The sequence below is a fragment of the Giraffa tippelskirchi genome, chromosome 14 (genome assembly GCF_054371585.1).
Source record: "Giraffa tippelskirchi isolate mGirTip1 chromosome 14, T2T-mGirTip1v1.2.pri, whole genome shotgun sequence".
In the NCBI taxonomy this organism is placed as follows: Eukaryota; Metazoa; Chordata; class Mammalia; order Artiodactyla; family Giraffidae; genus Giraffa; species Giraffa tippelskirchi.
Genome location: NC_137288.1, coordinates 9384292 through 9406607, shown reverse-complemented (window position 1 = coordinate 9406607; position 22316 = coordinate 9384292). Strand labels below are relative to the sequence as shown.

The window sequence follows — 22316 nt, the reverse complement described above, 5'->3', positions numbered from 1 at the left end:
GCGGGACTCTGGAAATGGCTCCGAAATCGGGAGAAAGGGGTCAGGGTATGTGGGAATCCGGCGGGGGTGGGGGGTGGATGAAGGAAGGTGTCCCTCCTCTCTCCAGTGCAATTTGGTTTGGTGAGTCTCAAAGCTACCAGATGGCACTTCCCAAGTCAGGCCCCCGCAGGAATCAGGGTGGGCTGCGTGCCTCGGCCCCTGCCACAGGGACAAGCCACACCAGTGGCCTCCCTGAGCTCCAATGGCCGGATCTGGGGGTTCTGTCTGGGTGCACACCTCCTTGCTGTGGCCAAGTTCCCCCCTTCTCTGAGCACCAGCTTCATCCTCTCGAATGAGGACATCGATTGCTACCTTGGCACGTTACTCTCTTCATCCTGTGAAGACTCATTAGGCTTATCCTACAATTACTAGCTGGCCCGAAGAGATATCTCCTGAATCCAGATTAAGCTGGAGTCTCCCAGGCTCATCTGGCATGTCTTCCCTGAAGTCTGCCAAAACCCACACCCTTGCATTTCCAGGGACTCCCCTTAGCCAGCTGGGCAGAAAACCCAGCATGGTTCAAACAAGCTGACAGACAAGCGGGAGAGGACTCACGGGCAGACGGCTTCCCTCAGGTCTCGGGTGGAGCTCTGGGACCACAGCAGCAACAGGCCATCCCAGGCCATGGGCTCAGCAGCGCCCTCATTCTCAGGCCGGGGTCTCTGCCCTGAGGGGAGCAGGAAGGTCACCAACTGCCGCAGGCGGGCCTCACGCCCCTCCCACTGCTGGAGCCTGACCTCCCCCGGCCCCACCCCTTCCCCTACCCCAGCAGGACGACAGCTCGTCTTCCCCTGGCTTCCAACGGGAGGCCCGGCCCTGGGCCCCGATTGGGCACTGCCCCAGCCCGGAGCCAATCACAGTGGCCAGGGAGGTGGAACGCACCGATTGGCCAGGGCCAGGTCATGTGACCATACTCCCCAGGAAACTCAAATATTACCAAGGTTCCCTAAGAAACCAATGAACAGAATTATCCAGTAAAGGCAAACCGTGCTTTTTAATGAGGCCAATGTCACAGAAAAAAACAAATGCTTCACAATGAACTGCTCAAGGAAGCTACTAAATAAACTTTCAGAAAAGTTTAGTAGTTTTTTTTTTTTTTTTAATAGGGTGACGGAGAGCTATACCTTTCCCGTCTATGTGAATTTAGGTTTAAACTAGATTTCCCTTGGCTATTATATAAGACAAAAAAACCCACATCCCCCCCTTTCACTCCCCCCCAACCCCAAAAAGTGTTTTAATCTATAGAATTTTTGTGTCCTCAGTTGTGTCTGATTCGCGGCAACTCACGAACTCTACACAGCCAGGCTCTTCCGTCCATGGAATTCAGGGCAATTTTTTCTGTCCCAGTAAATGCCCACCCTGGGTGATCCAAAGGCAAGGGCTCAGAGGCTCCTGAGAGACTAACTCCTTTCAGCTGAGCACAGAGCTGGCTCCTCACTGGGATGCCTGTGGCCTGGGGCTCCCTGAGGGGAGAGCAGCACTCGCCCCACCGTGTGGTCACTGCTGGAAGTGCAGGCTGCTCCTCACTCCCCCTTGACAGTGTCCCTGAGGGCAGAACAGTGTGAATCGAATCAAGGTGGAAATGCAAACTCCAATGCAACCAAACTCCCCACAAGGTCTCTAAAACCACTCAGGAACAGGGAATTGGAAACTGCAGGGGATGACAGGAATGGAGATGGAGACTTGACACCTTACACCGAGTTCACTTCCAGTTATCCCTAGACAAACTTTCCATGAAAACTTGTCACAAATCTCGAAGAACAATGAGCAGAAACCGGACACGTGCTTTGAGTCTTCACACACAAAACTAAAAGCCAGTCCACAAAAAAAAAAAAAAACCCAGAGAATACAGTGGACTTTGCAAAATCAACGATATCTACTGTGGGAAAGACCTCATGACAAAAGCAAAAGACAGGTCATACATCGCGAGACGAATGAGTGGAAACACAAAGCTTATCAAGGATGTGTCTCCAAACAGACAAAGAACACCAACACAACAAGCCTGTGAAAACTAGGGAAAGGTCTGAAGGGACACCAGACTGAGGAAGACACACACAGAGGATCCCGGATGATGTCCAGCACTGAGGGCCTGAAGAAACAACAGTCTAGTTGCACCCCCTCAGGCCTGTGTGACCGTGGATGAGGCCTCTGTTTCCCGGTGGCTCTGAGAGATGGACAGGGAGGAAGGGGAAGAGAAGTCACTTGCATTTCTAATACTCACAGCAAAGTCTTCCAACGAGAAGGGAATTATCACCCCCACTGACAATGCCATTCACTGAAGTGATACCCACCAGTCCATCTAACCCAGAAGGGAAGGATGGACCTGTTCTCACAAAACGGCGAGAGATGGAAGAAGGAAGATCAAGCCCACACCAATCACTGGAAAGAGAAGCTGTGCTCAGGGCTTGAAAGAATTCCTATTGGGAAAATGATGTCACAGCCCCACAAGGCAATCCACCGCTTCGATGCTATTCCTCCCAAAATGCCAATGCATTTTCGCACCGAACAAAGAATTGCAAAAGGGGTACGGAGACAGAAAAGAGCCTAAACTGTCAATACAATCCGACGAAAAAGCCCCGATACGGACATCCAAGGTTGTGTGAAAGGAAATTAGACGACCAAACTAGGATCCTCAGGAGAGTATCGGAGAAGGCAATGGCGACCCACTCCAGTACTCTTGCCTGGAAAATGTCCTGGACGGAGGAGCCTGGTAGGCTGCAGGCCATGGGGTCACGCAGAGTCAGACACGACTGAAGTGACTTAGCCGCAGCAGCAGCAGCAGGACAGTATGCTATTGGGAATACAACAACACACACAGATCCAGATCGATGGAATAAAGTGGAGGGTCCAGAAACAAACCCCAGCATCCATGGTCAACTCATCTCTGACACAGAAGGGGAGAATATCCAAATGGGAACAAGAAAGCCTCTTCAATCAATGTCCATGGGAAAACCAGACAGCTACATCTGAAGAACGCTATTGGTTTTGATCTCATACCACCTCAATATAGGGGGAAAACCTCACCCTAAAGACTGATGTCATGAGATAGCTAGAAAGAAGCGTAGGTCAAAGGCTCCTTAACATCAGAGTCTCCTTGCCATTTGCTGGGCGGAGGTCGAAATGGGTCTCTTCAAGTAAGGCAAAGAGGTACACGAAGTACACCCATGGGTTTCCATCCAATGGAACCTCTTCACAACAGAGAAGCTAAGCATTCACAAATGCAAAAGATAGGAAACAGAACATGAGAGACTCCTTGCAAGTGGTGTATCTGAGAAGGGGTTCATATGGAAAGAGACGAAGAATGCACAGCACTCAGATTCCAAGAAACAACACCACCACCACCCTTGACCCTTCCCCCATGACCAACTCCGACCTAAAGCCTTTCTCTCCCTCTAACCTATCCCTAAAACATAACCCTCATCTAATCATATACATGTGCATCCCTAGCATCCATCCATCCACACACGAGAGAGAAAGAGGAAGACACAGACGGAACTGAGAAAGGAAAAGAGAGGGACACAGCCAGAGAGAGACACGGAACCAAAGAGAGGAAAGGAGTCGACGGTCCAGACTTTTCCTCAATCTGCCTCGAAGGTAGAAGCAATGACAGCGCCCTTCCACCCCAGAAGGGGGAAAAGGACGGAAGGTTTGGAGAGGAAAAGACAAGAACGCAGGGAGCCACTAGAAGCTCAGCCACCCGCAGAAGCCGAGCTGGGACACTTGAACAGAATCTCAATGGAAACAGAGGAGCAGAAAGTTGGCTACTCTTTTCTATAAGAGAGGGAGACCTTCGAGTCTTCCTTTCGGTCCTCCAACTTGGATGCGGGGTCTCAAAACAGTCAGGAGGGGGAGTGCCTTTTCCTGGGTACCACGGCACATCCAGGCCTCGTTCTGCCCCATTCTGTGCTGTGTCAGCCCTGGATGGAATCTTTCTTTCTGAAGTCTCAGCGCACAAGCTCCACGTGATATCGGCCCCAGGTGGAAAGGCATGGAGCTGCTCGTAGGCCGACAGACCTAGGAAGCAGATGGGAGAATGACCACCACTCTGCAGATGGAGAGACTGGGGCAACCCTGAGGGGCATATGCTTGTCCAGGGCCACACCACTTATGAGAAGAAGGAGCCTGGTCTGAGAGCAGTGGGGTCCTCGGAGCTCAGGCCCTGGCTGAACCCAGGCCTCCCCAGGGCTGTGGGCTGGGCTGTGTGGGTGTCACTGTGCCTGCACATGGCCTAAGGGGGGTGGTCGAGCAGTCAGAAACCCAGAGATTCCCTTGGGAAGTTTTGGGGAAGGGACCTCAGCACGAACCCCAGGAGATGATGTCACCTGCCGGCAACAGAACCCAACAGAACCCGCAGCCCGGGTATCCAGGCCTCCAGAGCGGAGAGGAGCCCCCAGCCAGTTCACTGGCTGCCAGGATGTTCTGCTGTTTGCCCCTGCCCAGAGGCCGGGGCCTCAGGAGTGCTCACAGGCAGTGTGCGCGGGCACCCTGTCGACGTTGGCTCAGGACACCCCCGAGAGGCCTCTGGCCCTTTGCCCGGAGAAACAGAAAGGTAACACGGGGAGCCCCAGGACGGACCAGGCCGCCTCTCCCATGCCACCCGGAAACACCGGGTCCTTTGCCTGTGTGTGTGGATGCGGGTTTCTTGGGGTGTGTCTCCCTCAAGGAAGCCCAGGCGGATGTGGGGTCAGAAGCCTGCGGACAAGTTGTGTCCACACCCCAGGGGAGAGCAGGCTGGGCGGGATGGGGAGAGTGCGGGCAGCGGCGGCCGCCCAGGCGGACCTCACACCCTCAGGTGGGTCTCTTTCCTCCCGGGTGGGGATCTGAGCAGACACACGTCTCTGACCCTTCTGGGAAGAGAAGTTCGAGCAGGCAGAAGCAGCGGCTCCACTGCCCAGGCCCAGCTCGGAAAACTCCTAGCATGGCTGGCTGACGGTCACTGTCGTTGCAGAGCTTCCCACGTGATGAGGCCGAGGACGGGGACACCCCATCCACCTCCCGGAGGGAGGGGTCGGAGCACCACCCCCCCGCCCGTGAGGCCCAGTGCAGGCTCCAGGTGAGCGTGCCCACGGAGGCATCAGCCCCACCGGGGGAGAAGCGGAGGCGGGGAAGGCCTGCTGCCGAGACACCGCCCAGGATACACCCGGCGGCCCAGTCTGAGGCTGCCACGGAGCTCAGCACACCCGGCTCCGACCCAGAGTCCCGAGAACCCCGGCCTCTGAGGCAGCAGGAGGACCTGGAGCCCAGCACGCCAGAGCACAGAGGTGAGGACGCTGGGGCTGGTGCACGGGAGTGTGTGGGGAGGGGGTGCTGAGCTACACAGGGACGAGTCCCCGAAAGCTGCTGCTGGGCCTGCAGCAAGCGCTGGCCTCACACCCCCCGCCCCCCATCTTGCACACTTCAGTCCCAAAAGACATCCGACGCTGGGTAGTCTTTGGGAATCTCTTGGAAGCTTTCTGTCCCGGGAGACGCACATGCCAAGGCTGGCCTGTGGGCAAACTTTGCTTCTCCCCCAGCTCTAGCACTGGCCTCCAACTGGAACCAGGCTCCGCTTCCCAGACCTGTCCCTACAGAGGTGCTGGCTCCAGGTGCAGGACCCAGGGATCCACCGAGGGCAGATGGAGAACCGAGACTTGCCCTCGCAGAGACACCAGGCCAGCTGGGTACTGGCCAGCACACCGGGCAGATCGGATCTCCATGCCTGCAGGACCCCCAGCCCCAGGCACTGATGTCCCACCCCCTCAGCCAGAACCTCCACCTCCACGTGCACCTCTACCTGCTCGGGCTCTGGCAGGAGAACCCGAGGCAGAGGAGGAGTCACCGCCTCGGCAGGGAGAGCCTGCCCTGGCTCCCGCGCAACACCCAGACGCCCACGATGACTCACCCACCCCTGCAGGGAGAACGAGCCCCCGCTCTGGACAGACACCCAGAGCCCTTGCCGGAAACACCACGTCCAGGGGAGCGGTCGGCTCTGCAGCCTCCATCCCCGTCTGCTCACCGTGGACGCTGGCAACTCGGTCTGCCCCCAGGGGACATGGAGTTCCTTTCCCCTGAACTGCTTTGCAGTTGCTTTGTTTCCACCTTTCTGGTGATGTTTTATTTTTTGTATGGTTTCCTGCACTTTTGTTGGTTAAGTTGGGATTAGTAAACTTTTTCATCATTGTTGCAATTTGGGAACACTGTTGTGTAACTCTGGTGATACTGTGTTACCATCACCACTTTGTAGTTTCAGACCCGTTTGATCTTTATGCCCCACCCCCCAACAAAGCCTGGATTCAAGGCAAGCACGCCCTGTTCATCCCTTCCCCCGATCCTGAACACAATTTCATCCTTTCTTTGTGCATTCCTTCCTATATTCTTGGTGTCCCCAATCAATGACTCTCAGTGAAATGACTGAAGGAGTGTTTTCTGGACTCTCCAACTACTGTAAGACTCCATTGGAGAGTTCTCATTTTTATGTCATTTGAACTAGCCTTTGATATCTGAAAGGACGGTGTACGTCCTTTCAAGATACCATGTGCCAAACGAAGCCCTTTTGGCAACTGCCATCATTATCTCCAGGCAGGCATTGCTGTGTCAAGGGTGACATCTCAGCCAGAAGGCAGAGGCTGAGCTCGTCTTGTTGCACCAGCTCCCAAAAGAAGCCAAGAAAGGGAGCTGGAACAACAAACCACCCCAACACCCAGGAAAGCGTTCTTCATGACAGAAGGCTAGAAAATGACCCAACATCCTTGTGGCCCAGAACCCCTCTAGAAAATCACTGTTCCATAAAAAAGAGAAACACATGGGAAGTTCCAAGGAGAGGCAATGCCCATGGCCCGTGTACTTGAGAGACGGCCTGACCGCTCCGGGGAAGACACGCACCGACGGAACCCCTTGGGAAACAGCAGCGATAGTCCTCACCGTCGTAAGGGTTTCCTCTGGGGACAACCTGCCCGGGGCACCACACGAGGGAGCAGACCGGCTTCTCTTCCTCTGCCCCCACACCATTCACTCATGAAGGCAGCTCAGGTGTTCTCATGCCCTGCCTGCCTGCCTGCCTGGCTCATCCGTGAGCTGTGACCACCTACAGGGCAGGACTCCACCTTCTCCTCTCTGTGTACCGTGAATCTGCACACAGTGGGCTTGCAGAACCTTAGGAGACTTGAGCCATTCCCACTCGAGCCAGAACCCTCCCCAGGAAGGAAAACAGCTGTGGAGTCATTTTGGCCCCAGCACTGGTTCGAAAGCCTGGCGCCTCCTACAGCCTCTACGGTGTGAAGAGGGAGGTCCCTTCTGACAGAGCTTTCCGGGTCTCAGATCTAAGCTGTTGTTTCACTGTCAGCTGTGTCTCTTCCGTTGCAGCCAGGTGGGCCACGCTGCTCCAAAGGAGCTCACAAGCTGAGTTTCAAGGTAGGTATAGAGAGGACAGGGATGGCTACAACATACTGCAAACTGAGTGAGGGTCCCCACAATCCTCAGCGAAGGTCTGTGGTGTGCAAGTGGGGAGTAGAGGGCCCCCAAGTTCCAAAGGAAGGGAGGTAGTCGGGAGCTAAAGCCCTTGGCCGCTGTGGTAGTAGCTGCAGATGGCAGCTCGTCCACAGTGCACTTCGAATGAGGTCATATGAGCGGGACTCTGGAAATGGCTCCGAAATCGGGAGAAAGGGGTCAGGGTATGTGGGAATCCGGCGGGGGTGGGGGGTGGATGAAGGAAGGTGTCCCTCCTCTCTCCAGTGCAATTTGGTTTGGTGAGTCTCAAAGCTACCAGATGGCACTTCCCAAGTCAGGCCCCCGCAGGAATCAGGGTGGGCTGCGTGCCTCGGCCCCTGCCACAGGGACAAGCCACACCAGTGGCCTCCCTGAGCTCCAATGGCCGGATCTGGGGGTTCTGTCTGGGTGCACACCTCCTTGCTGTGGCCAAGTTCCCCCCTTCTCTGAGCACCAGCTTCATCCTCTCGAATGAGGACATCGATTGCTACCTTGGCACGTTACTCTCTTCATCCTGTGAAGACTCATTAGGCTTATCCTACAATTACTAGCTGGCCCGAAGAGATATCTCCTGAATCCAGATTAAGCTGGAGTCTCCCAGGCTCATCTGGCATGTCTTCCCTGAAGTCTGCCAAAACCCACACCCTTGCATTTCCAGGGACTCCCCTTAGCCAGCTGGGCAGAAAACCCAGCATGGTTCAAACAAGCTGACAGACAAGCGGGAGAGGACTCACGGGCAGACGGCTTCCCTCAGGTCTCGGGTGGAGCTCTGGGACCACAGCAGCAACGGGCCATCCCAGGCCCTGGGCTCAGCAGCGCCCTCATTCTCAGGCCGGCGGCTCTGCCCTGAGGGGAGCAGGAAGGTCACCAACTGCCGCAGGCGGGCCTCACGCCCCTCCCACTGCTGGAGCCTGACCTCCCCCGGCCCCACCCCTTCCCCTACCCCAGCAGGACGACAGCTCGTCTTCCCCTGGCTTCCAACGGGAGGCCCGGCCCTGGGCCCCGATTGGGCACTGCCCCAGCCCGGAGCCAATCACAGTGGCCAGGGAGGTGGAACGCACCGATTGGCCAGGGCCAGGTCATGTGACCATACTCCCCAGGAAACTCAAATATTACCAAGGTTCCCTAAGAAACCAATGAACAGAATTATCCAGTAAAGGCAAACCGTGCTTTTTAATGAGGCCAATGTCACAGAAAAAAAAAAAAAAATGCTTCACAATGAACTGCTCAAGGAAGCTACTAAATAAACTTTCAGAAAAGTTTAGTAGTTTTTTTTTTTTTTTTTAATAGGGTGACGGAGAGCTATACCTTTCACGTCTATGTGAATTTAGGTTTAAACTAGATTTCCCTTGGCTATTATATAAGACAAAAAAACCCACATCCCCCCCTTTCACTCCCCCCCACCCCCAAAAAGTGTTTTAATCTATAGAATTTTTGTGTCCTCAGTTGTGTCTGATTCGCGGCAACTCACGAACTCTACACAGCCAGGCTCTTCCGTCCATGGAATTCAGGGCAATTTTTTCTGTCCCAGTAAATGCCCACCCTGGGTGATCCAAAGGCAAGGGCTCAGAGGCTCCTGAGAGACTAACTCCTTTCAGCTGAGCACAGAGCTGGCTCCTCACTGGGATGCCTGTGGCCTGGGGCTCCCTGAGGGGAGAGCAGCACTCGCCCCACCGTGTGGTCACTGCTGGAAGTGCAGGCTGCTCCTCACTCCCCCTTGACAGTGTCCCTGAGGGCAGAACAGTGTGAATCGAATCAAGGTGGAAATGCAAACTCCAATGCAACCAAACTCCCCACAAGGTCTCTAAAACCACTCAGGAACAGGGAATTGGAAACTGCAGGGGATGACAGGAATGGAGATGGAGACTTGACACCTTACACCGAGTTCACTTCCAGTTATCCCTAGACAAACTTTCCATGAAAACTTGCCACAAATCTCGAAGAACAATGAGCAGAAACCGGACACGTGCTTTGAGTCTTCACACACAAAACTAAAAGCCAGTCCACAAAAAAAAAAAAACCCAGAGACTACAGTGGACTTTGCAAAATCAAAGATATCTACTGTGGGAAAGACCTCATGACAAAAGCAAAAGACAGGTCATACATCGCGAGACGAATGAGTGGAAACACAAAGCTTATCAAGGATGTGTCTCCAAACAGACAAAGAACACCAACGCAACAAGCCTGTGAAAACTAGGGAAAGGTCTGAAGGGACACCAGACTGAGGAAGACACACACAGAGGATCCCGGATGATGTCCAGCACTGAGGGCCTGAAGAAACAACGGTCTAGTTGCACCCCCTCAGGCCTGTGTGACCGTGGATGAGGCCTCTGTTTCCCGGTGGCTCTGAGAGATGGACAGGGAGGAAGGGGAAGAGAAGTCACTTGCATTTCTAATACTCACAGCAAAGTCTTCCAACGAGAAGGGAATTATCACCCCCACTGACAATGCCATTCACTGAAGTGATACCCACCAGTCCATCTAACCCAGAAGGGAAGGATGGACCTGTTCTCACAAAACGGCGAGAGATGGAAGAAGGAAGATCAAGCCCACACCAATCACTGGAAAGAGAAGCTGTGCTCAGGGCTTGAAAGAATTCCTATTGGGAAAATGATGTCACAGCCCCACAAGGCAATCCACAGCTTCGATGCTATTCCTCCCAAAATGCCAATGCATTTTCGCACCGAACAAAGAATTGCAAAAGGGGTACGGAGACAGAAAAGAGCCTAAACTGTCAATACAATCCGACGAAAAAGCCCCGATACGGACATCCAAGGTTGTGTGAAAGGAAATTAGACGACCAAACTAGGATCCTCAGGAGAGTATCGGAGAAGGCAATGGCGACCCACTCCAGTACTCTTGCCTGGAAAACGTCCTGGACGGAGGAGCCTGGTAGGCTGCAGGCCATGGGGTCACGCAGAGTCAGACACGACTGAAGTGACTTAGCCGCAGCAGCAGCAGCAGGACAGTATGCTATTGGGAATACAACAACACACACAGATCCAGATCGATGGAATAAAGTGGAGGGTCCAGAAACAAACCCCAGCATCCATGGTCAACTCATCTCTGACACAGAAGGGGAGAATATCCAAATGGGAACAAGAAAGCCTCTTCAATCAATGTCCATGGGAAAACCAGACAGCTACATCTGAAGAACGCTATTGGTTTTGATCTCATACCACCTCAATATAGGGGGAAAACCTCACCCTAAAGACTGATGTCATGAGATAGCTAGAAAGAAGCGTAGGTCAAAGGCTCCTTAACATCAGAGTCTCCTTGCCATTTGCTGGGCGGAGGTCGAAATGGGTCTCTTCAAGTAAGGCAAAGAGGTACACGAAGTACACCCATGGGTTTCCATCCAATGGAACCTCTTCACAACAGAGAAGCTAAGCATTCACAAATGCAAAAGATAGGAAACAGAACATGAGAGACTCCTTGCAAGTGGTGTATCTGAGAAGGGGTTCATATGGAAAGAGACGAAGAATGCACAGCACTCAGATTCCAAGAAACAACACCACCACCACCCTTGACCCTTCCCCCATGACCAACTCCGACCTAAAGCCTTTCTCTCCCTCTAACCTATCCCTAAAACATAAGCCTCATCTAATCATATACATGTGCATCCCTAGCATCCATCCATCCACACACGAGAGAGAAAGAGGAAGACACAGACGGAACTGAGAAAGGAAAAGAGAGGGACACAGCCAGAGAGAGACACGGAACCAAAGAGAGGAAAGGAGTCGACGGTCCAGACTTTTCCTCAATCTGCCTCGAAGGTAGAAGCAATGACAGCGCCCTTCCACCCAAGGAGGGGGAAAAGGACGGAAGGTTTGGAGAGGAAAAGACAAGAACGCAGGGAGCCATTAGAAGCTCAGCCACCCGCAGAAGCCGAGCTGGGACACTTGAACAGAATCTCAATGGAAACAGAGGAGCAGAAAGTTGGCTACTCTTTTCTATAAGAGAGGGAGACCTTCGAGTCTTCCTTTCGGTCCTCCAACTTGGATGCGGGGTCTCAAAACAGTCAGGAGGGGGAGTGCCTTTTCCTGGGTACCACGGCACATCCAGGCCTCGTTCTGCCCCATTCTGTGCTGTGTCAGCCCTGGATGGAATCTTTCTTTCTGAAGTCTCAGCGCACGAGCTCCACGTGATATCGGCCCCAGGTGGAAAGGCATGGAGCTGCTCGTAGGCCGACAGACCTAGGAAGCAGATGGGAGAATGACCACCACTCTGCAGATGGAGAGACTGGGGCAACCCTGAGGGGCATATGCTTGTCCAGGGCCACACCACTTATGAGAAGAAGGAGCCTGGTCTGAGAGCAGTGGGGTCCTCGGAGCTCAGGCCCTGGCTGAACCCAGGCCTCCCCAGGGCTGTGGGCTGGGCTGTGTGGGTGTCACTGTGCCTGCACATGGCCTAAGGGGGGTGGTCGAGCAGTCAGAAACCCAGAGATTCCCTTGGGAAGTTTTGGGGAAGGGACCTCAGCACGAACCCCAGGAGATGATGTCACCTGCCGGCAACAGAACCCAACAGAACCCGCAGCCCGGGTATCCAGGCCTCCAGAGCGGAGAGGAGCCCCCAGCCAGTTCACTGGCTGCCAGGATGTTCTGCTGTTTGCCCCTGCCCAGAGGCCGGGGCCTCAGGAGTGCTCACAGGCAGTGTGCGCGGGCACCCTGTCGACGTTGGCTCAGGACACCCCCGAGAGGCCTCTGGCCCTTTGCCCGGAGAAACAGAAAGGTAACACGGGGAGCCCCAGGACGGACCAGGCCGCCTCTCCCATGCCACCCGGAAACACCGGGTCCTTTGCCTGTGTGTGTGGATGCGGGTTTCTTGGGGTGTGTCTCCCTCAAGGAAGCCCAGGCGGATGTGGGGTCAGAAGCCTGCGGACAAGTTGTGTCCACACCCCAGGGGAGAGCAGGCTGGGCGGGATGGGGAGAGTGCGGGCAGCGGCGGCCGCCCAGGCGGACCTCACACCCTCAGGTGGGACTCTTTCCTCCCGGGTGGGGATCTGAGCAGACACACGTCTCTGACCCTTCTGGGAAGAGAAGTTCGAGCAGGCAGAAGCAGCGGCTCCACTGCCCAGGCCCAGCTCGGAAAACTCCTAGCATGGCTGGCTGACGGTCACTGTCGTTGCAGAGCTTCCCACGTGATGAGGCCGAGGACGGGGACACCCCATCCACCTCCCGGAGGGAGGGGTCGGAGCACCACCCCCCCGCCCGTGAGGCCCAGTGCAGGCTCCAGGTGAGCGTGCCCACGGAGGCATCAGCCCCACCGGGGGAGAAGCGGAGGCGGGGAAGGCCTGCTGCCGAGACACCGCCCAGGATACACCCGGCGGCCCAGTCTGAGGCTGCCACGGAGCTCAGCACACCCGGCTCCGACCCAGAGTCCCGAGAACCCCGGCCTCTGAGGCAGCAGGAGGACCTGGAGCCCAGCACGCCAGAGCACAGAGGTGAGGACGCTGGGGCTGGTGCACGGGAGTGTGTGGGGAGGGGGTGCTGAGCTACACAGGGACGAGTCCCCGAAAGCTGCTGCTGGGCCTGCAGCAAGCGCTGGCCTCACACCCCCCGCCCCCCATCTTGCACACTTCAGTCCCAAAAGACATCCGACGCTGGGTATTCGTTGGGAATCTCTTGGAAGCTTTCTGTCCCGGGAGACGCACATGCCAAGGCTGGCCTGTGGGCAAACTTTGCTTCTCCCCCAGCTCTAGCACTGGCCTCCAACTGGAACCAGGCTCCGCTTCCCAGACCTGTCCCTACAGAGGTGCTGGCTCCAGGTGCAGGACCCAGGGATCCACCGAGGGCAGATGGAGAACCGAGACTTGCCCTCGCAGAGACACCAGGCCAGCTGGGTACTGGCCAGCACACCGGGCAGATCGGATCTCCATGCCTGCAGGACCCCCAGCCCCAGGCACTGATGTCCCACCCCCTCAGCCAGAACCTCCACCTCCACGTGCACCTCTACCTGCTCGGGCTCTGGCAGGAGAACCCGAGGCAGAGGAGGAGTCACCGCCTCGGCAGGGAGAGCCTGCCCTGGCTCCCGCGCAACACCCAGACGCCCACGATGACTCACCCACCCCTGCAGGGAGAACGAGCCCCCGCTCTGGACAGACACCCAGAGCCCTTGCCGGAAACACCACGTCCAGGGGAGCGGTCGGCTCTGCAGCCTCCATCCCCGTCTGCTCACCGTGGACGCTGGCAACTCGGTCTGCCCCCAGGGGACATGGAGTTCCTTTCCCCTGAACTGCTTTGCATTTGGTTTGTTTCTACCTTTCTGGTGATGTTTTATTTTTTGTATGGTTTCCTGTACTTTTGTTGGTTAAGTTGGGATTAGTAAACTTTTTCATCATTGTTGCAATTTGGGAACACTGTTGTGTAACTCTGGTGATACTGTGTTACCATCACCACTTTGTAGTTTCAGACCCGTTTGATCTTTATGCCCCACCCCCCAACAAAGCCTGGATTCAAGGCAAGCACGCCCTGTTCATCCCTTCCCCCGATCCTGAACACAATTTCATCCTTTCTTTGTGCATTCCTTCCTATATTCTTGGTGTCCCCAATCAATGACTCTCAGTGAAATGACTGACGGAGTGTTTTTTGGACTCTCCAACTACTGTAAGACTCCATTGGAGAGTTCTCATTTTTATGTCATTTGAACTAGCCTTTGATATCTGAAAGGACGGTGTACGTCCTTTCAAGATACCATGTGCCAAACGAAGCCCTTTTGGCAACTGCCATCATTATCTCCAGGCAGGCATTGCTGTGTCAAGGGTGACATCTCAGCCAGAAGGCAGAGGCTGAGCTCGTCTTGTTGCACCAGCTCCCAAAAGAAGCCAAGAAAGGGAGCTGGAACAACAAACCACCCCAACACCCAGGAAAGCGTTCTTCATGACAGAAGGCTAGAAAATGACCCAACATCCTTGTGGCCCAGAACCCCTCTAGAAAATCACTGTTCCATAAAAAAGAGAAACACATGGGAAGTTCCAAGGAGAGGCAATGCCCATGGCCCGTGTACTTGAGAGACGGCCTGACCGCTCCGGGGAAGACACGCACCGACGGAACCCCTTGGGAAACAGCAGCGATAGTCCTCACCGTCGTAAGGGTTTCCTCTGGGGACAACCTGCCCGGGGCACCACACGAGGGAGCAGACCGGCTTCTCTTCCTCTGCCCCCACACCATTCACTCATGAAGGCAGCTCAGGTGTTCTCATGCCCTGCCTGCCTGCCTGCCTGGCTCATCCGTGAGCTGTGACCACCTACAGGGCAGGACTCCACCTTCTCCTCTCTGTGTACCGTGAATCTGCACACAGTGGGCTTGCAGAAGCTTAGGAGACTTGAGCCATTCCCACTCGAGCCAGAACCCTCCCCAGGAAGGAAAACAGCTGTGGAGTCATTTTGGCCCCAGCACTGGTTCGAAAGCCTGGCGCCTCCTACAGCCTCTACGGTGTGAAGAGGGAGGTCCCTTCTGACAGAGCTTTCCGGGTCTCAGATCTAAGCTGTTGTTTCACTGTCAGCTGTGTCTCTTCCGTTGCAGCCAGGTGGGCCACGCTGCTCCAAAGGAGCTCACAAGCTGAGTTTCAAGGGAGGTATAGAGAGGACAGGGATGGCTACAACGTACTGCAAACTGAGTGAGGGTCCCCACAATCCTCAGCAAAGGTCTGTGGTGTGCAAGTGGGGAGTAGAGGGCCCCCAAGTTCCAAAGGAAGGGAGGTAGTCGGGAGCTAAAGCCCTTGGCCGCTGTGGTAGTAGCTGCAGATGGCAGCTCGTCCACAGTGCACTTCGAATGAGGTCATATGAGCGGGACTCTGGAAATGGCTCCGAAATCGGGAGAAAGGGGTCAGGGTATGTGGGAATCCGGCGGGGGTGGGGGGTGGATGAAGGAAGGTGTCCCTCCTCTCTCCAGTGCAATTTGGTTTGGTGAGTCTCAAAGCTACCAGATGGCACTTCCCAAGTCAGGCCCCCGCAGGAATCAGGGTGGGCTGCGTGCCTCGGCCCCTGCCACAGGGACAAGCCACACCAGTGGCCTCCCTGAGCTCCAATGGCCGGATCTGGGGGTTCTGTCTGGGTGCACACCTCCTTGCTGTGGCCAAGTTCCCCCCTTCTCTGAGCACCAGCTTCATCCTCTCGAATGAGGACATCGATTGCTACCTTGGCACGTTACTCTCTTCATCCTGTGAAGACTCATTAGGCTTATCCTACAATTACTAGCTGGCCCGAAGAGATATCTCCTGAATCCAGATTAAGCTGGAGTCTCCCAGGCTCATCTGGCATGTCTTCCCTGAAGTCTGCCAAAACCCACACCCTTGCATTTCCAGGGACTCCCCTTAGCCAGCTGGGCAGAAAACCCAGCATGGTTCAAACAAGCTGACAGACAAGCGGGAGAGGACTCACGGGCAGACGGCTTCCCTCAGGTCTCGGGTGGAGCTCTGGGACCACAGCAGCAACAGGCCATCCCAGGCCATGGGCTCAGCAGCGCCCTCATTCTCAGGCCGGGGTCTCTGCCCTGAGGGGAGCAGGAAGGTCACCAACTGCCGCAGGCGGGCCTCACGCCCCTCCCACTGCTGGAGCCTGACCTCCCCCGGCCCCACCCCTTCCCCTACCCCAGCAGGACGACAGCTCGTCTTCCCCTGGCTTCCAACGGGAGGCCCGGCCCTGGGCCCCGATTGGGCACTGCCCCAGCCCGGAGCCAATCACAGTGGCCAGGGAGGTGGAACGCACCGATTGGCCAGGGCCAGGTCATGTGACCATACTCCCCAGGAAACTCAAATATTACCAAGGTTCCCTAAGAAACCAATGAACAGAATTATCCAGTAAAGGCAAACCGTGCTTTTTAATGAGGCCAATGTCACAGAAAAAAACAAATGCTTCACAATGAACTGCTCAAGGAAGCTACTAAATAAACTTTCAGAAAAGTTTAGTAGTTTTTTTTTTTTTTTAATAGGGTGACGGAGAGCTATACCTTTCCCGTCTATGTGAATTTAGGTTTAAACTAGATTTCCCTTGGCTATTATATAAGACAAAAAAACCCACATCCCCCCCTTTCACTCCCCCCCACCCCCAAAAAGTGTTTTAATCTATAGAATTTTTGTGTCCTCAGTTGTGTCTGATTCGCGGCAACTCACGAACTCTACACAGCCAGGCTCTTCCGTCCATGGAATTCAGGGCAATTTTTTCTGTCCCAGTAAATGCCCACCCTGGGTGATCCAAAGGCAAGGGCTCAGAGGCTCCTGAGAGACTAACTCCTTTCAGCTGAGCACAGAGCTGGCTCCTCACTGGGATGCCTGTGGCCTGGGGCTCCCTGAGGGGAGAGCAGCACTCGCCCCACCGTGTGGTCACTGCTGGAAGTGCAGGCTGCTCCTCACTCCCCCTTGACAGTGTCCCTGAGGGCAGAACAGTGTGAATCGAATCAAGGTGGAAATGCAAACTCCAATGCAACCAAACTCCCCACAAGGTCTCTAAAACCACTCAGGAACAGGGAATTGGAAACTGCAGGGGATGACAGGAATGGAGATGGAGACTTGACACCTTACACCGAGTTCACTTCCAGTTATCCCTAGACAAACTTTCCATGAAAACTTGTCACAAATCTCGAAGAACAATGAGCAGAAACCGGACACGTGCTTTGAGTCTTCACACACAAAACTAAAAGCCAGTCCACAAAAAAAAAAAAAAAAACCCAGAGAATACAGTGGACTTTGCAAAATCATCGATATCTACTGTGGGAAAGACCTCATGACAAAAGCAAAAGACAGGTCATACATCGCGAGACGAATGAGTGGAAACACAAAGCTTATCAAGGATGTGTCTCCAAACAGACAAAGAACACCAACACAACAAGCCTGTGAAAACTAGGGAAAGGTCTGAAGGGACACCAGACTGAGGAAGACACACACAGAGGATCCCGGATGATGTCCAGCACTGAGGGCCTGAAGAAACAACAGTCTAGTTGCACCCCCTCAGGCCTGTGTGACCGTGGATGAGGCCTCTGTTTCCCGGTGGCTCTGAGAGATGGACAGGGAGGAAGGGGAAGAGAAGTCACTTGCATTTCTAATACTCACAGCAAAGTCTTCCAACGAGAAGGGAATTATCACCCCCACTGACAATGCCATTCACTGAAGTGATACCCACCAGTCCATCTAACCCAGAAGGGAAGGATGGACCTGTTCTCACAAAACGGCGAGAGATGGAAGAAGGAAGATCAAGCCCACACCAATCACTGGAAAGAGAAGCTGTGCTCAGGGCTTGAAAGAATTCCTATTGGGAAAATGATGTCACAGCCCCACAAGGCAATCCACCGCTTCGATGCTATTCCTCCCAAAATGCCAATGCATTTTCGCACCGAACAAAGAATTGCAAAAGGGGTACGGAGACAGAAAAGAGCCTAAACTGTCAATACAATCCGACGAAAAAGCCCCGATACGGACATCCAAGGTTGTGTGAAAGGAAATTAGACGACCAAACTAGGATCCTCAGGAGAGTATCGGAGAAGGCAATGGCGACCCACTCCAGTACTCTTGCCTGGAAAATGTCCTGGACGGAGGAGCCTGGTAGGCTGCAGGCCATGGGGTCACGCAGAGTCAGACACGACTGAAGTGACTTAGCCGCAGCAGCAGCAGCAGGACAGTATGCTATTGGGAATACAACAACACACACAGATCCAGATCGATGGAATAAAGTGGAGGGTCCAGAAACAAACCCCAGCATCCATGGTCAACTCATCTCTGACACAGAAGGGGAGAATATCCAAATGGGAACAAGAAAGCCTCTTCAATCAATGTCCATGGGAAAACCAGACAGCTACATCTGAAGAACGCTATTGGTTTTGATCTCATACCACCTCAATATAGGGGGAAAACCTCACCCTAAAGACTGATGTCATGAGATAGCTAGAAAGAAGCGTAGGTCAAAGGCTCCTTAACATCAGAGTCTCCTTGCCATTTGCTGGGCGGAGGTCGAAATGGGTCTCTTCAAGTAAGGCAAAGAGGTACACGAAGTACACCCATGGGTTTCCATCCAATGGAACCTCTTCACAACAGAGAAGCTAAGCATTCACAAATGCAAAAGATAGGAAACAGAACATGAGAGACTCCTTGCAAGTGGTGTATCTGAGAAGGGGTTCATATGGAAAGAGACGAAGAATGCACAGCACTCAGATTCCAAGAAACAACACCACCACCACCCTTGACCCTTCCCCCATGACCAACTCCGACCTAAAGCCTTTCTCTCCCTCTAACCTATCCCTAAAACATAACCCTCATCTAATCATATACATGTGCATCCCTAGCATCCATCCATCCACACACGAGAGAGAAAGAGGAAGACACAGACGGAACTGAGAAAGGAAAAGAGAGGGACACAGCCAGAGAGAGACACGGAACCAAAGAGAGGAAAGGAGTCGACGGTCCAGACTTTTCCTCAATCTGCCTCGAAGGTAGAAGCAATGACAGCGCCCTTCCACCCCAGAAGGGGGAAAAGGACGGAAGATTTGGAGAGGAAAAGACAAGAACGCAGGGAGCCACTAGAAGCTCAGCCACCCGCAGAAGCCGAGCTGGGACACTTGAACAGAATCTCAATGGAAACAGAGGAGCAGAAAGTTGGCTACTCTTTTCTATAAGAGAGGGAGACCTTCGAGTCTTCCTTTCGGTCCTCCAACTTGGATGCGGGGTCTCAAAACAGTCAGGAGGGGGAGTGCCTTTTCCTGGGTACCACGGCACATCCAGGCCTCGTTCTGCCCCATTCTGTGCTGTGTCAGCCCTGGATGGAATCTTTCTTTCTGAAGTCTCAGCGCACAAGCTCCACGTGATATCGGCCCCAGGTGGAAAGGCATGGAGCTGCTCGTAGGCCGACAGACCTAGGAAGCAGATGGGAGAATGACCACCACTCTGCAGATGGAGAGACTGGGGCAACCCTGAGGGGCATATGCTTGTCCAGGGCCACACCACTTATGAGAAGAAGGAGCCTGGTCTGAGAGCAGTGGGGTCCTCGGAGCTCAGGCCCTGGCTGAACCCAGGCCTCCCCAGGGCTGTGGGCTGGGCTGTGTGGGTGTCACTGTGCCTGCACATGGCCTAAGGGGGGTGGTCGAGCAGTCAGAAACCCAGAGATTCCCTTGGGAAGTTTTGGGGAAGGGACCTCAGCACGAACCCCAGGAGATGATGTCACCTGCCGGCAACAGAACCCAACAGAACCCGCAGCCCGGGTATCCAGGCCTCCAGAGCGGAGAGGAGCCCCCAGCCAGTTCACTGGCTGCCAGGATGTTCTGCTGTTTGCCCCTGCCCAGTGGCCGGGGCCTCAGGAGTGCTCACAGGCAGTGTGCGCGGGCACCCTGTCGACGTTGGCTCAGGACACCCCCGAGAGGCCTCTGGCCCTTTGCCCGGAGAAACAGAAAGGTAACACGGGGAGCCCCAGGACGGACCAGGCCGCCTCTCCCATGCCACCCGGAAACACCGGGTCCTTTGCCTGTGTGTGTGGATGCGGGTTTCTTGGGGTGTGTCTCCCTCAAGGAAGCCCAGGCGGATGTGGGGTCAGAAGCCTGCGGACAAGTTGTGTCCACACCCCAGGGGAGAGCAGGCTGGGCGGGATGGGGAGAGTGCGGGCAGCGGCGGCCGCCCAGGCGGACCTCACACCCTCAGGTGGGTCTCTTTCCTCCCGGGTGGGGATCTGAGCAGACACACGTCTCTGACCCTTCTGGGAAGAGAAGTTCGAGCAGGCAGAAGCAGCGGCTCCACTGCCCAGGCCCAGCTCGGAAAACTCCTAGCATGGCTGGCTGACGGTCACTGTCGTTGCAGAGCTTCCCACGTGATGAGGCCGAGGACGGGGACACCCCATCCACCTCCCGGAGGGAGGGGTCGGAGCACCACCCCCCCGCCCGTGAGGCCCAGTGCAGGCTCCAGGTGAGCGTGCCCACGGAGGCATCAGCCCCACCGGGGGAGAAGCGGAGGCGGGGAAGGCCTGCTGCCGAGACACCGCCCAGGATACACCCGGCGGCCCAGTCTGAGGCTGCCACGGAGCTCAGCACACCCGGCTCCGACCCAGAGTCCCGAGAACCCCGGCCTCTGAGGCAGCAGGAGGACCTGGAGCCCAGCACGCCAGAGCACAGAGGTGAGGACGCTGGGGCTGGTGCACGGGAGTGTGTGGGGAGGGGGTGCTGAGCTACACAGGGACGAGTCCCCGAAAGCTGCTGCTGGGCCTGCAGCAAGCGCTGGCCTCACACCCCCCGCCCCCCATCTTGCACACTTCAGTCCCAAAAGACATCCGACGCTGGGTAGTCTTTGGGAATCTCTTGGAAGCTTTCTGTCCCGGGAGACGCACATGCCAAGGCTGGCCTGTGGGCAAACTTTGCTTCTCCCCCAGCTCTAGCACTGGCCTCCAACTGGAACCAGGCTCCGCTTCCCAGACCTGTCCCTACAGAGGTGCTGGCTCCAGGTGCAGGACCCAGGGATCCACCGAGGGCAGATGGAGAACCGAGACTTGCCCTCGCAGAGACACCAGGCCAGCTGGGTACTGGCCAGCACACCGGGCAGATCGGATCTCCATGCCTGCAGGACCCCCAGCCCCAGGCACTGATGTCCCACCCCCTCAGCCAGAACCTCCACCTCCACGTGCACCTCTACCTGCTCGGGCTCTGGCAGGAGAACCCGAGGCAGAGGAGGAGTCACCGCCTCGGCAGGGAGAGCCTGCCCTGGCTCCCGCGCAACACCCAGACGCCCACGATGACTCACCCACCCCTGCAGGGAGAACGAGCCCCCGCTCTGGACAGACACCCAGAGCCCTTGCCGGAAACACCACGTCCAGGGGAGCGGTCGGCTCTGCAGCCTCCATCCCCGTCTGCTCACCGTGGACGCTGGCAACTCGGTCTGCCCCCAGGGGACATGGAGTTCCTTTCCCCTGAACTGCTTTGCAGTTGCTTTGTTTCCACCTTTCTGGTGATGTTTTATTTTTTGTATGGTTTCCTGCACTTTTGTTGGTTAAGTTGGGATTAGTAAACTTTTTCATCATTGTTGCAATTTGGGAACACTGTTGTGTAACTCTGGTGATACTGTGTTACCATCACCACTTTGTAGTTTCAGACCCGTTTGATCTTTATGCCCCACCCCCCAACAAAGCCTGGATTCAAGGCAAGCACGCCCTGTTCATCCCTTCCCCCGATCCTGAACACAATTTCATCCTTTCTTTGTGCATTCCTTCCTATATTCTTGGTGTCCCCAATCAATGACTCTCAGTGAAATGACTGAAGGAGTGTTTTCTGGACTCTCCAACTACTGTAAGACTCCATTGGAGAGTTCTCATTTTTATGTCATTTGAACTAGCCTTTGATATCTGAAAGGACGGTGTACGTCCTTTCAAGATACCATGTGCCAAACGAAGCCCTTTTGGCAACTGCCATCATTATCTCCAGGCAGGCATTGCTGTGTCAAGGGTGACATCTCAGCAGAAGGCAGAGGCTGAGCTCGTCTTGTTGCACCAGCTCCCAAAAGAAGCCAAGAAAGGGAGCTGGAACAACAAACCACCCCAACACCCAGGAAAGCGTTCTTCATGACAGAAGGCTAGAAAATGACCCAACATCCTTGTGGCCCAGAACCCCTCTAGAAAATCACTGTTCCATAAAAAAGAGAAACACATGGGAAGTTCCAAGGAGAGGCAATGCCCATGGCCCGTGTACTTGAGAGACGGCCTGACCGCTCCGGGGAAGACACGCACCGACGGAACCCCTTGGGAAACAGCAGCGATAGTCCTCACCGTCGTAAGGGTTTCCTCTGGGGACAACCTGCCCGGGGCACCACACGAGGGAGCAGACCGGCTTCTCTTCCTCTGCCCCCACACCATT

The 22316-nt window shown here is 55.1% G+C and overlaps 3 protein-coding genes and 1 long non-coding RNA gene across 4 annotated transcripts in view; 3 read left to right on the top strand and 1 right to left on the bottom strand.

The window, feature by feature from the left end:
• LOC145534150 (uncharacterized) overlaps positions 1-22316 on the bottom strand; it is a 694441-nt gene that overhangs the window by 663159 nt on the left and 8966 nt on the right. Inside the window, exons 3-4 of the long non-coding RNA XR_014074276.1 lie at positions 15884-15995; positions 8238-8349 (exon numbers count right to left, since the gene is read on the bottom strand). This is a non-coding gene — a long non-coding RNA (uncharacterized LOC145534150). The remainder of the gene's footprint in view (positions 1-8237; positions 8350-15883; positions 15996-22316) is intronic.
• LOC145534018 (uncharacterized) lies at positions 1131-6213 on the top strand. Its single transcript, XM_081561385.1, has 3 exons — positions 1131-4588; positions 4988-5300; positions 5553-6213. Exons 1-3 carry the CDS (start codon positions 4352-4354, stop codon positions 6179-6181), a joined length of 1179 nt encoding a protein of 392 aa, XP_081417511.1. The 5' UTR covers positions 1131-4351; the 3' UTR covers positions 6182-6213.
• Positions 12041-13851, top strand: LOC145534109 (uncharacterized). The gene is made up of 3 exons (XM_081561479.1): positions 12041-12234; positions 12634-12946; positions 13199-13851. The coding sequence occupies exons 1-3, from the start codon at positions 12100-12102 to the stop codon at positions 13825-13827; spliced, it is 1077 nt and encodes a 358-aa protein (XP_081417605.1). The 5' UTR covers positions 12041-12099; the 3' UTR covers positions 13828-13851.
• LOC145534035 (uncharacterized) lies at positions 16423-21493 on the top strand. The gene is made up of 3 exons (XM_081561400.1): positions 16423-19878; positions 20278-20590; positions 20843-21493. The coding sequence occupies exons 1-3, from the start codon at positions 19642-19644 to the stop codon at positions 21469-21471; spliced, it is 1179 nt and encodes a 392-aa protein (XP_081417526.1). The 5' UTR covers positions 16423-19641; the 3' UTR covers positions 21472-21493.

Coding starts and splice junctions, on each gene's coding strand:
- LOC145534018 (XM_081561385.1), top strand. CDS start 4,352: ATGATGTCACCTGCCGGCAACAGAACCCAACAGAACCCGCAGCCCGGG. Junction 4,589..4,987: donor TTGCCCGGAGAAACAGAAAG/GTAACACGGGGA, acceptor CTGTCGTTGCAG/AGCTTCCCACGTGATGAGGC. Junction 5,301..5,552: donor CAGCACGCCAGAGCACAGAG/GTGAGGACGCTG, acceptor CTTCTCCCCCAG/CTCTAGCACTGGCCTCCAAC.
- LOC145534109 (XM_081561479.1), top strand. CDS start 12,100: ATGTTCTGCTGTTTGCCCCTGCCCAGAGGCCGGGGCCTCAGGAGTGCT. Junction 12,235..12,633: donor TTGCCCGGAGAAACAGAAAG/GTAACACGGGGA, acceptor CTGTCGTTGCAG/AGCTTCCCACGTGATGAGGC. Junction 12,947..13,198: donor CAGCACGCCAGAGCACAGAG/GTGAGGACGCTG, acceptor CTTCTCCCCCAG/CTCTAGCACTGGCCTCCAAC.
- LOC145534035 (XM_081561400.1), top strand. CDS start 19,642: ATGATGTCACCTGCCGGCAACAGAACCCAACAGAACCCGCAGCCCGGG. Junction 19,879..20,277: donor TTGCCCGGAGAAACAGAAAG/GTAACACGGGGA, acceptor CTGTCGTTGCAG/AGCTTCCCACGTGATGAGGC. Junction 20,591..20,842: donor CAGCACGCCAGAGCACAGAG/GTGAGGACGCTG, acceptor CTTCTCCCCCAG/CTCTAGCACTGGCCTCCAAC.